Source organism: Manduca sexta, chromosome 20 (assembly GCF_014839805.1).
Source record: "Manduca sexta isolate Smith_Timp_Sample1 chromosome 20, JHU_Msex_v1.0, whole genome shotgun sequence".
Lineage (NCBI taxonomy): Eukaryota > Metazoa > Arthropoda > Insecta > Lepidoptera > Sphingidae > Manduca > Manduca sexta.
Window position 1 is genome coordinate 5,679,710 of NC_051134.1, and position 17,860 is coordinate 5,697,569.

At 34.4% G+C, this 17,860-nt stretch overlaps 1 protein-coding gene across 1 annotated transcript in view; it reads left to right on the forward strand.

Annotated features, from left to right (window-relative positions):
* LOC115443490 (pre-mRNA-processing factor 17) overlaps positions 1 to 17,860 on the forward strand; it is a 46,756-nt gene that overhangs the window by 4,478 nt on the left and 24,418 nt on the right. Inside the window, exons 8-10 of the mRNA XM_030168922.2 lie at positions 67 to 221; positions 687 to 820; positions 2,235 to 2,456. Coding sequence (XP_030024782.2) covers positions 67 to 221; positions 687 to 820; positions 2,235 to 2,456 — 511 coding nt within the window. The remainder of the gene's footprint in view (positions 1 to 66; positions 222 to 686; positions 821 to 2,234; positions 2,457 to 17,860) is intronic.

Here is a 17,860-nt window from a genome sequence, read left to right on the forward strand (position 1 = left end):
TCGATACTGAATCGATTCGGTCTCATGTTTACTTTGCACTTAAATATAATCGATGTTTCTCGACAGCGTACGACAGGTACATAAAGCTATGGGACACAGAGACGGGCGAGTGCATATCCCGGTTCACTTCCCGGAAGATCCCGTACTGCGCCAAGTTTCATCCCGATGAGGATAAGCAGCATCTATTCGTCGCGGGCACGTCTGATAAGAAGATTATATGTGTGAGTAAAATTTGAACATTTTTAAACGGTGATGAGGTTTTTTTTATAAAATATTTGTGTACTAGAGTTTCTTTGGAGATGTCTAATTATTATCTAAAGGTAGTTTCCTATTTATTTTTTTTATAATTCTATATGTAACGGAGGAAAATACGAAAAAGAAATTCTTTTGTGTAATCAGCATCAATTTGATTGAAAAATAAAGCGGTTATTCATATTTGTGATTATGATATAAACAAAATCATACATATTCAGATGGTCATCACATTCCCTCCAAACTTCTGAAAACTTTCATGTATCTTAGTTTAAAGAAATATGCTTTATTAATCCCAATTAACTGGGCTAATAAATACTGTTTTTTTTTTTTTTTATACCATTCAATAAGATATTGCAAATTGAAACTACGATGCCTAACTATGGTGTAAAACGAATGTTAAAAATACAATATGGTGGTAATTTCTCCCACAGTGGGACATCAGGAGCGGCGAGATAGTCCAAGAGTACGACAGGCATCTCGGCGCCGTCAACACCATCACCTTCGTCGACGAGAACAGAAGATTCGTCACCACCTCCGACGACAAGAGTCTCAGGGTTTGGGAGTGGTGAGTTTTTGTCTGTTGGTTTATACTGTATAGATCATTGATTCCCAAAGTGGTCCAAGGTTCCACGCGAGTTTTGATGGGGGTTTACGTAGGCGTAACCAAATAATGGGAGTTCACAACTTCTAAGGAAAATTTATCTGGTTTGATAGTAAAGAACTAAAATGTTGGCTTAACTCCATCTATTGGATGTAGGCAGATAATATTGATAGGGGTCGTAAGGTATGGTGACCCCAACATAACTGTCCAGAGGCCCCTCGCGAAGGCTGGGCAGTAGTGGTAATGCATTTTCTCCGCGAAACCAAAAAAAGGTCCATCGGAACCAGCACATTTTGCTGAAAGTGGTCTATGAGAAAAAAAAGTTTGAGAACACCTGGTGTAGGTAGAGGAAAGTAAGGTAGATACAGCGGCTTGGCAATGCATAAGTCCATATCAGGAGGATCGCTTGTTTGTGCCTACTTAGGCAATAAAAAAAAGGTGGTTGATGAGTTATCATGATGAGGCTCATGTTCACGCCGGTGAGCATCGCGACGCGTTATCCTTTTATTCCCCCCTACCTGCCAGCCCGATCTGGCTACTTCGGTTTGTGCCCTGTATTAATTATAATTTGTATCCCTAATTTAAAATGTCCATAGTTAAGTAATTTGAATTGTTATTCAGAAATAATAATGATTATTCTTATACATTGTTTTGACGTATCACGAGTGTAACTTTGTTGTCTATGTTATAAATAAAGTATTTTATTTATTTATTTTTATATAGAAACATACAATACTGCTGATGGTGTCTTGGCTTAATGGATGGGTGTGAATTGTTATTGCCAATTATAATTTTCCAGTAATTATAATAATTAATCAATGTCAAGTTTCACTGAAAGATGTCACATTAATGAATACTTTACAGGAATAATTATTTCAATTACAGTGGTGCCATTGTTTCATTGAAAATTTGATGGAAGTTATGCCAGCTTTACTTATAGCACTTATTTGAAAATTACCAAAACCAATAGATTTGTTGGTGTTTGACAAATACCTTGGGTCTGATCACATTTTATGGAAAATATTATGTTAATTTTGACTCCCAAGGAGATAAATATAAAGCCAAAGTGATAAACAAAAAACAAAGTCCCCTTTTCTATCTGTATGTTATCGATTTTCCCAAAATCTACTGAACGGATTTTTATGAAATTTAGTACAGAGATAGTTTAAGACCCTGGGAACTTTTTAGACTACTTTCTATCCCGGGAATATATAAAGAGAAGCCGCAAGCAAAAGCTAGTTCTAAATAATGTAAATACTAAATAACCGTCTGTTGCGCTGGCTCTAGATTGAAATGCGACGAGTATGATACGATGTGAGTTGACCCTACATATGTATGTATACATGAAAAGGGATTCTTAAACTTTTCTTCATTCCAGGGACATCCCAGTGGACATGAAGTACATCGCTGACCCGTCAATGCACTCGCTCCCAGCAGTGACTGCTTCGCCGAACGGCAAGTGGCTGGCGTGCCAGTCGCTCGACAACAAAGTGATAGTGTTCAGCGCGCTGAACAGGTTCAAGCTGAACAGGAAGAAGACCTTCACGGGACACATGGTGGCCGGATATGCGTGTTCTGTTGACTTCTCGCCTGATATGAGGTATGTACGAATACAAACCATTTATATAGACGTTTTGAGTGGTGTGTGGCTGTTTAAGGAATATCTAGCTTTTGTGATAAAATGTTAGGATCAGTTTAAATTCATCTTATGAATCTGTCGAATCTTATGTATGTGAGGAAAGATGATAGAGAGTTTTTTTTTTAAGTGGTGGAAATTAAGACTTAATCTCGAAAGTACGGGCGTATTTTTGTGTATGATTTTTATAATTAAATCTATGGATAAATGATATTCAAAACAGTCGCAATCAGTATCTGTCATGTCTACTTATGAATAAGGAAGTATTTTGAAAATGATATGTATTTATTATTTTATGTTTTATTATTCGATAAGATAGACATGGGCGCCGTCAAGATTAGTTTTAGGAAGGTGCATCTGCACCTACGCACTATACTACATAAAATCATTAAGTTTTTTTTTAAATTCAAATGTGGGTTTTTAGAAATGCTTTATTTATTTTATATAACAAAGTCATTTGTGGTCGATAGTTCCCATTGTTGCCGATTTATTCATTGACTTATATTTTTTGTGATTTAATTCTTGTCCGAGGGTGCACGTGCGCCTACTTGCACCTCCAAGGCGCCCATAAACCGACAATATAAATAATCTATATTATTATATAAAGCTGAAGAGTTTGTTTGTTTGTTTGTTTGAACGCGCTAATCTCAGGAACTACCGGTCCAAACTGAAAAATTCTTTTTGCGTTGGATAGCCCTTTGTTCGTGGAGTGCTATAGGCTATATATCATCACGCTATACCCAATAGGAGCGGAGCAGTAATGGCTAATCTCAGGAACTACCGGTCCAAACTGAAAAATTCTTTTTGCGTTGGATAGCCCTTTGTTCGTGGAGTGCTATAGGTTATATATCATCACGCTATACCCAATAGGAGCGGAGCAGTAATGGCTAATCTCAGGAACTACCGGTCCAAACTGATTTTTTTTTTTGCGTTGGATAGCCCTTTGTTCGTAGAGTGCTATATGATATATATCATCACGCTATGACTAATAGGAGCGGAACAGTAATGAAACATGTTGCAAAAACGGGGACAATTTATTAGTTTTGAGAGCTTCCGTTGCGTGCCCTGCGTAAACGGTTAGAGTTATGCAACAATGATGTATGACGGGATTGTTCCTCTTAAAAAAATCTATAAAATATATTATAAAACAAAGTCCTCCACTGCATCTGTCTGCCTGAACGTGTTAAACTCAAAAACTACCCAACGTATTAAGATAAAATTTGGTATGGAGACAGTTTGAGACCCTGGGAAGAACATAGGCTCCCGGGAAACTACTACTTTTATAACGGAAAACTTTAGCCTGAAAAACTTTATAACGCGGGCGGAGCCGCGGGCAAAAGCTAGTAGTTTATAATCGGTCAGAGGTGTTTAGAAGAAATTATTGTTTTTTTTACCAGTAATAAATGTCTTCATACTGTATAATTCAAAACAATATTCTTATTTTTTTTTTACTACTATAAGTAAAGGAAACATACCTTGCAGCCTTAAAAATAATTCGGTAGGTAGCAATTGCAACAATTTTATGCAATTAAAACAATAATGTAATTTATCTCACACAATAATTATTGTAATCCGATTAAATAACATGATGAATACAGATATTAATTGTTTCAAGTTTAAATTGAAAATAGCTTCCGGTCGTGTGTGTTTAGTTGAGGTTTCGTGTTGCTAAATTCAAATTTTATATTATTAATTTGCAGATAACATGTGGTTTTACTGAAAAATATGTGTGTTTGGTAAACATCTTGGAACACCATAACTTTAGGTTTCTAAGTTTACTTACGATCTCTATTGACATTCATGAGGAAAATATTTTAAAAGTACCGTCAACAAAAAAGTCATTTTAATATCTTATGTTTTTTTTTATATGGACACAACAAAGTAATCTCACTGTACTTGATGGTAAGTGGAGTACGGTCTAATAGAATGTCGACTGACGAGAGATGATTAACCCTCGACAGTCGACACAATTATGCCGGCCTGTTGGAACCGGATATACAGAGCTTGATCCCGGAACGCGACACACTTACGTAGACTACTAAGGCGGGTTTTAACACCTTGTGTGCGGTGGTCGCTCTCCGGGCGGATGTAAAATATATCCTACCACCAGCAAATGTCTAACATTAGAACAAATCGAAATATTATTTTTTATTTATTCATCAATAGGCAACCAATGACATCTCACAATATTTTATAATCCATCAAACTTATGAACGACATCAAGGTCAGTTCCGCGCAGCTATCTCAGTGCAACAAGATACCCTGGGGTCGTCCTGTATGCACATAGGGTTAGAGACGGTCCAATGCTCGCTCGGATGATGCTACACACCCGAGTGTCGACATTGGTCTGTAAGACCGGTGATACAAACATAACCGTCTCACTCACACACTATTTCGCCGCGAAATAAAAGCTTATGAAAGACGTGGATATCCGAAAAACATTATCCTCCTTATGGCGTAGTCGGGTTATAACAATATAATATTATTTATTACTAGTCTATTACCATCACATGATAAGTCATGTTTGATAATACTCGAGTCGTCACGTGCGATTCGTAAGCAAATATCAACATTACTGTATTTGTATTAAGATTTAAGTTGCAATGCCCTAGAGGTAACTGGACCGCTAAGACTCAATATCAGGTACCAAACCACATTCATGCGCATTACAGTATTTGCCATAGTGTTTTATTTGTATATAATCCTATATGTAACAATAGTACGAAAAAGAAGTTCTTTTAAAATTGTATTAAGAAGGGTAAAAGGCTGAGGTAGTAAATTATTCAAATATTGCAATATGCAGGAGTGGGTGCGTAAAGAGGATATCGCTCCATCTCATTCTTACGCATACGTCGTAATTTCCGTGACGTCACGTGCGCGTATTGCGTCTCTTTTCTTGTTACTTGACACTTTCTCCTTTTACCGAATTTTATTGAATCTGTTATAAATATAAAAAACAATACCGAGAGTAAATACCCTTTTCTAGAGGTCATCTCTACGGTTCGGTCGTCTAGTAGTAAAAACTATTTATGGTCAATCGGTGAAAAACATGTATCAATTTCAGTTAAGCGTAGATAAAGCTATTGTTGCTTATCTATCGGGTTGATTGATGCTATAACGATCGTTCAAAATAATTGCCAAGTACTTTTATAGTTTTCGCAAAATAAATAGGGTTGTCAACTATACTATAGTTAAATATATTTTAAATATTTTATTGTATTTAAATATCAGAGGCGTTTCCATATAACCCGATTCCTGTCGGGTTCCCTTTAAAAAGAATTTATGTATGATCTTATTGTCATTAGAAAGATTTTCAGACAGCGTTTAGGCATATTAGTACTAATATATTGTGTCGGGTTCCTTTTCGGAAAATGTCACGTTTCGCCACTGGTAGCTATTATATTAAATTATTAATCTTATATTATACATAAATTTATAACGTTTACACGCGCAAAATACCGGTAAAAAAAACTCTCAAATCATATTTTATAAAATTATCCGACAGCCACTATATTTGAATGTTAATAAATTTTCCACACACGTCAATGTCCTACGATTTAAAAAACAAACTAGATAAGAGTCACGTGGCATGACGTGATACTAATTAAATGAAAAAAATACACAAAAAAAAATTAATAACGTATCACATTTTATTGAATGATAATGTATAACTGACGATCTCCAACAAGACCGGAATGATGATAATAACGATCCGGTTTGAACTGGATTGTGAATTAAATGTCAATCTGTCACGTCCTACACGCTACACCTGTTGCGCGTGATTAGGGTTGCCGCGTAAATTTTCTATAGTTTTAATTTTTCGTTTATGCAACGCAAGTGTGATTCTACTGTATTGTATGTACAGTATGATACTACTGTATGTATGATACCACCGCCCCTAATTTCAAGATCATTAGGTGAGTCCAAAAAACCTCGCCTAAACTGGTAATCGGACTCGGATTCCAGTTTTACAGCCCATATTCGATGCCAGTTACTGCCAAAGAAGGCCATAAAGCGTTTTGTAAAGTTACTATTGATGTTACAATATGGTTTGACGTTGAGCCTATCTATCCAGACTTGCACGCGAACTTAGACTGGTAATAGGTGATAATCACGTCATTTTTTTATCTACTCCGCCGATCAGTAGCAAAAATATAATAGTAGTCAAATTTCGCTTTATAACCAATAGGCGCACAAACAAAAATATATTATACATTTTTTGCATTTATAAAGGTGGCAACCCTACACAAGCAATCGGTAATATTGTTGCGTGCACCATAAGTCTTATATATTTGTCTGGACACGTACAGATTTTTAAACAATATTTTTTCCTGCTTAAAGTTTATATTTCGTATTCGGATAGTAACTATTCGTGTTAGTAGTTCCTCGGACTTGGAAGTTACTGCACTCTACCTAATATTAAATAAATAGGATAGACGAGAGATGATCTCAGTCGACAGAATTTTATCAGCCTCTTCGCAACTTGAAGACTGGTAACGAATGCCTTTAGTATTAAGTTGGTCTATACCAGAGGTTCCCAAACTTTTTTTTTCTCATAGAACTCTTTCAAAATTTTGCCGGTTCCGTTGTACCTTTTTTCGCAGAGAAAGTGCATTACAATTGCGGTCAACGTGCCCTTTTACGATCCCTATAAACATTATTTACCTATTGATAAGTGAAGTCAAACGTTTTAGTACTTTACTATCAAACCAGATAAATTTTCGTGGACTCGTCATTTTTTGGTCACGCTAACTTAAACCTCTTTCAAGGGTCCAGTGGACCCGTGGGGGCCTGGACCACTTTGGGAATCAATGGTCTATACAATATAAATTGTAAATCAATAATATATAATACTAATAGTCTCACATGGTCACCTCATTACGCGCCATTCATGATTATCACTACTGTGCGGTGGTATTGATCTGTCATATGCTTTATCTCAATAAAGAGGAGATGTAGGTCATACAGAGATACTGATTTATGTAACAAGGTAGACGACCTGATTTCTATTATTTCAATTATTCCTCGCAAACTATATTCATATATTTTAAATAGCAAAGTGAACATTATTTATCTATACACAAAGCTGAAGTTTTTTCGTTTGTCTGAACGCGCTAATCTCAGGAAGTACTAAACCGATTTTGAAAATTCTTTAACTATTAGGAAGCCACATAATTCCTGAGTGCTAATTTTTGTACCAGGAAAATAGGAAGCGGAACTTTTATCCCAGAAAAAATTGTTCACGCGAGTGGAGCCTGGAGAATATCTAATACTGTTTGTAAGCAATGAAAACTTACAAACAGTAAATGCCACTTTTGTTCAAGTACAAATGACAAGCTAGGACAGACATTGAATGAAAATGATTATATAGAGACAGAACAAACAAGCATAGAAAACGCCGTACTCCCCAAAGGGGCAGACAGAAGTGCAACCCGCTTTTAATAAATCTACCATTTTTTTATCTTTATTTGGAGATTACGTTATAAACATTATAATCACGTCCAGTGTTACAAGTCCAAGGAAAAAATATTGCAAAAAGTTGGAACAGAATTTATTTAACTTCGTACATTACCAATAGATGGCGCCAGTATAACTAAAGTACGATCAACATACTTATCGTGATTCATCGTCCAGTATTTTTGACATGATAAGGTAATTTTTTATCAATGCCCATCACGTTTTCCTATTACAGTATATAAACTTTGTACCGGAATCAAAAATGTATGTAACATTGTATTTTTGTTGCGCAAAGAGGAGAAAGATTGAGTGATCATAATATCTTTAATTTTGTTTATAGATAATGTCCAAATACTGTTAATTAAATGGTGTATCAATGACGTATGTGGGGTTCTTCCTTGGGTCTAGGTTATTTCTATGGTTCGCATTTAGTATTTTTAGTCAAATACTAGCTGTGCCCGCGGCTTCCCCCGCGTGGAGATCATTGAAGATTTTCCCGCGTAAATCCCGACCCACGAGATGTTTTACAACCACGAGACCTCTTCAACAGTAATCGTTATATTTCAGTCAATTAATCAAATCAATTTATTTTACATAAAACATGGTATAAATTATGATGTTAAATATCTTACATGTGCAACATGTTTCACCGTTTCAACGGTATGCAAAAAAATTATATACGTACTTATAATTAGAGAACGTAGTTAGGCAAATTACCTATTATTAATATATCTATTCCCTTTTAGGTGTAGTTTACTCATACAAATTACATGATTTTCTATACATAATATTATTATATTATATCTAACTATAAAACCCATGTTTATCTGGGGGTAACACAAAACGGTAATGTACTAGTAACCTAAACCTACCTCAAGAATTGCACTATCTTTTAGCAAAAATTCTAAAAGAAATAGTATCGTCGATTTAAGAAAATAGATCACATACAGACAGCTTTTGGGGGACTTCAAATAAAATAAAAAATAAAATAAAAATGCTTTATTCATCACGTAGGCGAACATAGTTGCACTTATGATAAGTCAAGGTACATGAGAATATTCAATTACTAGCTTTTGCTCGCGGCTCCGCCCGCGTTATAAAGTTTTTCAAGCTAAAGTTTTCCGTTATAAAAATAGTAGTTTCCCGGGAGCCTATATTCTTCCCAGGGTCTCAAACTGTCTCCATACCAAATTTCATCTTAATACGTTAGGTAGTTTTTGAGTTTAACACGTGACAGACAGGTGCAGCGGGGGACTTTGTTATATTATTTAGAACTTTTTAAGTGAAACAATCCCGTCAGACATCATTGTTGCATAACTTTAACCGTTTACGCAGCGCAGGCAACGGAAGCTCTCAAAACTCATAATTTTCCCCGTTTTTGCAACATGTTTCATTACTGCTCCGCTCCTATTGGTCATAGCGTGATGATATATAGCCTATAGCACTCCACGAACAAAGGGCTATCCAACACAAAAAGATTTTTTCAGTTCAAACCGGTAGTTCCTGAGATTAGCCATTACTGCTCCGCTCCTATTGGTCATAGCGTGATGATATATAGCTTATAGCGGTCCACAAATAAAGGGCTATCCAACACAAAAAGAATTTTTGGTTGAAACCGGTAGTTCCTAAGATTAGCCATTACTGCTCCGCTCCTATTGGTCATAGCGTGATGATATATAACTTTGAGCACTCCACAAACAAAGGACTATTCAACACAAAAATATGTTTTCAGTTCGAATCGGTAGTTCCTGAGATTAGCCATTACTGCTCCGCTCCTATTGGGTATAGCGTGATGATATATAGCCTATAGCAATCCACGAACAAAGGGCTATCCAACGCAAAAAGAATTTTTCCGTTTGGACCGGTAGTTCCTGAGATTAGCCATTACTGCCCCGCTCCTATTGGGTATAGCGTGATGATATATAGCCTATAGCACTCCACGAACAAAGGGCTATCCAACGANAAAAGAATTTATCAGTTTGGACCGGTAGTTCCTGAGATTAGCCATTACTGCCCCGCTCCTATTGGGTATAGCGTGATGATATATAGCCTATAGCACTCCACGAACAAAGGGCTATCCAACGTAAAAAGAATTTTTCGGTTTGGACCGGTAGTTCCTGAGATTAGCGCGTTCAAACAAACAAACAAACAAACAAACAAACAAACTCTTCAGCTTTATATAATAGTATAGATTACTTAATTAGATTAGCTTATATAAACAAAGACAATAAAATAAATGAAAAATATACTTAGTAAACAAAGAAGCCAGCTCGGGCTGGCAGGGAAGAAGAAATAAAATTATGTATGTATGTATTTTTAAATAAGCAATAAGGGAGAAACGCGTCGCGATCCTCACCGGTGAGGACAATAAAAGCCCTAACCTAGCTAACCTACCAGCCTTTCACTAACTACCTAAGCGATGACTACCCGAAGAAGAAAGGCAGAAAGAAACTCCGGGCTTTATTTTTTGTCATCAATTGTCTATTCATTTATAATATTGTTATTAAATATATATATATTTTTTAATAAGTCTTTTCTATACAAAGTCTGATTAATTATATAAGCTAATACACGCACATCACCGTAAAATTGCGGAGAAAATCCACATAAAAGTATTTAGCAATAACTAAAAACTAACGGAAAAAAACAATAATACTAAAAAATTATAAAAACTATGAAACAGTCAGTGTACAGCGTGCATACGCCTACATTTACAAACATAATATTTTCATTTCATATTTTGTCGCAGATCTTGGTCAATATAATTAAGATTATAAATTTTAAGGCTGGTGCAACAAAATGATCGGTCGGTCGTCTATTATACATTGATAATTCAATGAGTCAATATAAAATAAAATATGTCACATAAATTTAAAACTGTTACCCAGTATAATGTCAAAATTGTAGAAAGGTACACATGAGACGTTTATGTAGTTAATTTATAATATTGGCGTTAACATAGGGTTGGACAGGGTGTGCAGGACTGTTTTTCCAAACCGTCTGATCATCGAGGTAATCCTTTACATTATAATACCCCTTTGACATTAATTCGCGCTTAACATGACACTTAAATTTGTAGCCGGGCAGATTGGTTATTTCAAGAGGGATTTTATTATAGAATTTGATACAATTCGCTAGATAAGATTTATTTGTTTTACAGAGCCGGAAATTTGGAACAACTAGTTTATTCTTATTTCTAGTGTTCAAACAGTGCAAGTCACTGTTTTTCAGTTCGTTCTATGATCTGTATAGGTTACTGGACTTTTTTGAAATGTATTAATTGTGATGCCCGCATATTAATTTGTTCAATGGTTTCCACGTGTGCGAACAATTTAATTAACTAAAACGATTTGTTTCATTTAGTTATATTCAATTAAACAATTTAGTTTTATTACTATTTTAATACTAAATACACATATTTTATATTATGTAATATTTTTTCTAGTCTTACTAAAGCCTATTATGAAAATATTTTGATTCCTAGATAAAAACCATTAACCATGACGTACAGAGTACTTTTCTAAGGTACCATTATTAAGGTTAATCGTTTTTAAAAAGCGTTAAGGAAAATATGGATACCGTATTACGTCATAACTTGTTCCATGGAAATCACATGCTGTATTCTGACGTCACAGCAAACTTACCGCTACGAACAATGCCTAATTTTTTTAGTACATATAGCCTTTACATTTATAAAAAGCGGAGCATTACCATTTCTAAATCTCGTATATACCACATTAAGCTTACAGTTGTTAGTGTTACACTATTTCAGTTTTCTAGAAGTCAACAAAGCATCCAGGCCCAGTCTCCTCTCTTTCTGTAAAAAATGACTTTAGCTCCACCTTACAAAGGAAAAAACAAAAATATATAAACATTTCTACGAAATAGCATAATGTCCCATTTATAATGTAGCCGATAATCTGTATTTAGAACGTCTTCAGTGATGTTATGACTCAATTGATCAGTTATCTGATCCTACGTAGCTGTTAAGGATGGTAACAATGATAGGTTAGTGCCTGGTTGCGTGAGCTAGGGCAGCGGTCTCCCTGACAGCGGTTATTTGCTAAATTATCAGAAAAATCAAAATCTGATAATTCAATTCAATTGTTATATTTTTACCCCCTTATTCCTAGACGTTATTTATCTAAGGACGGAGCATGGCTGTGATAACAAGCCTGTTTTTCAGTTTTGTTTATCTGACGGCTTGCTATTTGTTCAGCTTTGTTTATCCGACAACCAACTAAATTTAAGTTGTATCTCAATATTAGCCAATCACGACGGCCCTACGTCTAAGCACTGCGAAGGCTGCCATGTCGTCAGCAATGAGAAACAAACTTGTTATCACAGGAATGCTCCGTCCTTAGATTAAAAACGTCTTTGAATAAGGGGGTTAGTTAATACATAAATAGTTAAATTTATTTTTTACAATGATATTCGATTCAAAGTAAATGATATGTATAGACATACATTTTACTTGTTCATTCTAATATTATTTCAACTTTTTATTAACTAGAGTTACACTGGAGCTTTAGATGCAAGATTTAGATGCATGCAGATAAAGACAGTTAATTCGATGAGATTTAACGTTCTTAAAGTTTGCGTATGGTGTGTAGTTTATGGCATTACTAGACGCCTAATCCCCGCCCTGCTCATTACCTTCCATTACCTACCAAACGCTTTAGCTAATAAGATCCGCATAATAATTGTACATGTCTTTCTTGTATTAATAATAAATAAATTAGACGTTTTTTCTGTTGTTAAATACCAAACTAATTATGCAAGTATTTGTATCCTTCTATGTGTTCCTAAAAACGTTTTTTCGCATACATTATAAACTATGCAAAAAAAACGAGGTAGCAACAGACTTTTTGCATGACTAATAAATTACTATGGTTTTGCTTGTAACGCTTTAAATTGAAAAATTGATTGGAAAAATAATTTTAATATCATTATTCTAAATAGTTTTTATATTAAAAAAATCTCTGCGCTCCAATTGTTACACAGTATAAAAAAATATTAAACAGCGTTGATTTGTTCTTTGCGATCAAACATTCCGCACAAACAAACGTTGAATATTTTTATATATCGATTGTTTTTATTTGTGCGTTGCTTAGATGATATTTAAATTTATTCATTTATTTATTTGGCCATTATACGTTATATATAATAGCGGGGTTCAATTAGCATTTTAACGTTTCACATTCGGGCTTATTATACCTTTAGACATATATTAATGTTATGTCGAATAATATTCGCATTTTTGTGTGTTAATGATTTAAATGGATGGAGATTTGCATGTTTTATGCCTATAGGCATATTATTTGGAAAATAACTTATAAATAAAAATGAACTAAGGTCGTTTTCATAGTCAAGTGACTTGGAGAAATTGTTAATATAGAAACATTTTTGAACGTTGTATTTTTTTTGTATTGTATGTCTGCTCAGAAACTCAAAGCCATTTAATAATTACATTAAATAAAGAAATTCTAGGAACATAAAAAAAAATCACAAAAAGATATAGTTTCTAGTGATTCCAATTTGATTTTTCTGTGACATGCCAGCATTTATAGTCAATAATTAAAAACATGTGATTTTATTTAACATATTGTTTATGATATAATTAGAAACCATAATCAAAATTAATTTGTCGTTTTCCGACATATACTGCATTAAGATATTTAGTCATGGTACAGATTACAAAAATACCAAAGACATATAGACTTAATATATTCTCAACTTTAGTTCCACACAGCCCAAAGAGACTGACATTGATGAAGTTATAATAAAAAAGATTATATAAAATCTTGCAAATGTTGAGTAAAGCCGCTATGGAGAGGTCCAGCCTGTGTATTCAAACAGACTGGCATAAGTTAGGTGAGAAATAATCATATCTCGTCAGTTGGCACTATCTGGATCCTCTACTTATCATCACGTGTAGTGGGGTCATTTCGTCGCGGACATTTCTTTAAAAAAAAAAAATTTTTAATTATTAAAAAAAAACGATTTTTAAACTTAAAAAAAAAAGTTATTGCCTTAGTAGGCAAGCGAGCAAGTGGTCCACCTAATGTTAAGCAGCATCCGCCGCTCATGGACTAAAGCAATGCCAGAGGCATAGCCAAACCGTTGCTAACCAGTCTGTATAAAAATGAGCAAAATTATCTCATTACACTTTTCCTCCCTAGAAGTCAACCTTACCCGAAGCACGTATTCGTATTATGTGGAAAAAAAATCTTGAATAATGTTTAACTTATGTTTTTTCCCTACATATAAACATAAGCCATACCGTTGATACTCCCTTTCAGAATAAACGACTCCTGTTATTAATAATTTTCCTTTATAGCCGACAGGATAGTTGGTGAAATATTATTTACATATATAGATTTATGTTTTTGAGTTTGTAGAACTAGCCTTATATAAAAAAAAAAAATATTTTTCACATTCGTATTTCAGAAATACTGCAGCATTGATTTTTTTTATTACGGTACAATTTTTTTTTGTTGACCGTCCGTTTAGAAAGCTCAATAGAAAACTGCGATTCTTTAATTGTTATAGTCAATGTTTACAGTGTTATATTTACTCTTGAGTCATGAAAACATAAACGAAAACATAAATATTTAGTTTGCTATTAATATAAAATAAATAGTAAAAGGTACTATCGAAGGACATATACGAAAATAAAACGTGTAACAAAAAAGAAAAAGTATTAGTCTAACGTTAATAATACCCACCTGCCATGAATTTTATTTACGTTAACTAATAAGTTGTTTATTTTAATATCATTTTTATAATCCGGACATAAGCAAATGTCAAACAAAAAAATCCAAGTAATAACATCAACATAACTAGTATAATCAAGTTTATCTATATAGTAATAATTTTAAATAACATATGCAAATTATTTATTTGTGGCACTAACAAATAATATGGCCGACTGTACCTACTAAAAATATTTGAATATTAATGAGCACTGTAAATTATTCAGTTTTATCTTAGATTTATTATTTGATTAACTTATTTTTGAATATCTATTTTTTTTACCTAAAAAGGTATTTACTTGCCAATGCTATGAGACCATTAAGTTGTCTGTTCTATGAATGACTGTGATTCGTTGAAATGTATAAAAGCAATGTTTATTTTATGGAATTCCCGAAATTAGTTTAAATTGTTAATCATAACTGATGTATACACTTATGGCGTATATTTCTGAAAACAAAATCGAAAACTATATTCTGTTGATACATTATAGGTAAAAACTAACTAACTCCCTGCAAATGCTAAGTTTCGTTACGAAAGTTGCTAGTAGCGACATTGTAATGTACAGAACTTCGTTGACTAAGACGAATGAGTTTTATCAGTTATTATTCTGAAACAAATCTCTAAGAGTGACAATGTAGCTAATAAGTTTATAATGTGATAGACAATCATTATTATGCTAACACTTACAACAAAATTACTAATGTCCCACGTCAATCGACTAGGTATGTATTTTTTTGTATTGGTAAGCTTTCCGCTGTAAGTCGCACCGCATCCTTAGCTCCTTGTGTATTGCTTTTTGTACGAGCTAATATGAGTGATTGTGAGGACAGCCTCGACTTTCTGCTATCCGATTCGACCTTGTGTCTAAGTTGAGGAATGCGGGGTCTGTCGCTGTGATGTCATGGGCATTCCGATTAAAACTTAACTGTTTAAATTGATATTGGGTCTACCATGTGACATATCTTAGACCATCTGTAGAAGGTGGTATGTACTGCCCAATTGTATATTTTTAACATCATCTAAGTAGGCAAGGTCTCTTTTGGCTTGTTTCAAAGTACATTTATTCACTGTAACCAGTATTATGTGACTTCATATATTTTGTCTCAGAACGGGCGCAGTGCCACTGCCCACGGGGTTGTGATTGTGCTAGAGTTGAAAATTATCATTACCTTTTTTTTTTTTATTAAAATCCGGTTGTATTATAATTTTTTAATGTTATCAATAAGTCTGTTGCGGCCTTGTAGTTTTGGCAACGAACTTCTGATCTTTTTCGTCGTTTTTTTCTTTCGCTGTCCGCCGTCAGTGTGGTCGCGTCCCATCGCCTTGTAGTTGTACGCACCGTGTGTGTGCGCGAGTGGAGCGTGTGAGTTGAACCGCACGACTTTCTCCGCGTTACGCGACCTCGCCTCTCAATGGAGCGTATGTTATAGCACTGTTCATGTGTTAGTTCACATAATGAGGTTTTTTATGAGTTTAGTTGCTCGTATGATGAGGGCGAGTTACTTGGTATACTAATGAGAGATATCTTTAAATTTCAAAATATGATACCGCAATATGCTTGTTACGCCGAAACGTCAGAATATATAAGTTTTGATAATGTTACTTACAGCGAGCCATTTTACAATTATTGTTAGATTTTCAAAAGTATAATAGTACTGTGAATGTCTCCTCGATCTTAGATTTGCTTTTGCTGTTCTTTCGTATTTCTGATAAAACACAAGGTTTACAATACTGGTGGGCTGCAATAGGTACGTCTGTTCGCAGAATGACGTTTGTTGGCTAAAATTAACTTTATTATGTTATAGTTAAGCAATTAAGAGCCTTGATATGTTGAAGTAAGGTTGTTTTTTAGGGTTCCGTGCCTTATAAGGAACCCTTATAGGATCACTTTGTTGTTATGAATATGTTTGTGTATCCATGAAGACACTGTTGCTTGGGAACGCATAGAAGTATAAGTAAAATGTAGGTAGATACATATTGTAACTTTGACTTTTCGGACGACCAACACCTCAGTCCGCCCCGTGACCATGAAGGCTGCAAACTCTTTGAAGCGTCGGGAGAAAATTATATAAAACCGCGATAAAATCCGAAAAATAGTTTAATTTTAAATATAGCGATTTCTTATGTTTACGCGAAAGTTAAATATTGAGATCCGTTTTTTAGTTTTAAATTTACCTTGTTCCGAAGTTTCGAAGACTTTAGATTCTTCATGGACAAGAGGCGTGTTGAGCTGATAGTTCTAAAAGTAAATGTTACAAAACTTCTTTTTTTTTTGAAGTCGGTTAAAAATCTACTTTCATTTAACAATAATGCAAAATATACTTAACTGAAAAAATTTCAAATTTGTCGTTGGCACTTTAACCAGGTACACAGACTGACTCTGACAGAACAATCTGTTTACCAGATTTTTCACCGCACCGAGACAATAGTATTTCAATGCACGCCATTGTTGTCATCACAAGTATATTTCCGTCTTCAACTAGACATTGGCCTTTCTATTACGTAATATAAATGTAGTCATTGGATTACTGACCGCGTTCAGTGCCAAATATCTCAACACTACTTCCGATAACGTATGACATTAATTATTTCTGATGTCGTCAAGTCGACAGTCTTATTTTGTATTGTCTTCGTAAGCGCGATCTGATAATTGATGGTGTTTCCATGGTCTTTAGGCGTTGTCTACTGCAGAATACTTATTCATTATGTTAGGCAATGTTAATTGTTAACCTTTCCTTGCGCTAGGGAATGGTAACCCTTTTTGCATGAAGTAGGATATTCAAACGGTTTAATTAATTAAACAGACGAAGCGTCGAAGAACCACTTTCAGAGATCAGCCTTTGTTCATCTAGTCAGATAACTAAGGGATGATATTGGAAATTCTCAGAAGACAAAGAAATTGGTCGGTAATCGACAAATTTATACATATTATAAAACAGAGTCCCCTTTTCTGTCTGTTTGTATGTTAACTATTTTGTCAAAACCTACTGAAGGTATTTTTGTGAAATTTGGTATGGAGATACTTTCTATCACGGAAAAATATATAGCGGGATTTTGATCTTACCGTTTCGATCTTACTTACCGTCGGAATAACAAAAAGTTTTATAAGTATGTCGTAAGCTCCACGCGATGATTTTAAAAGCACATGATTCTGC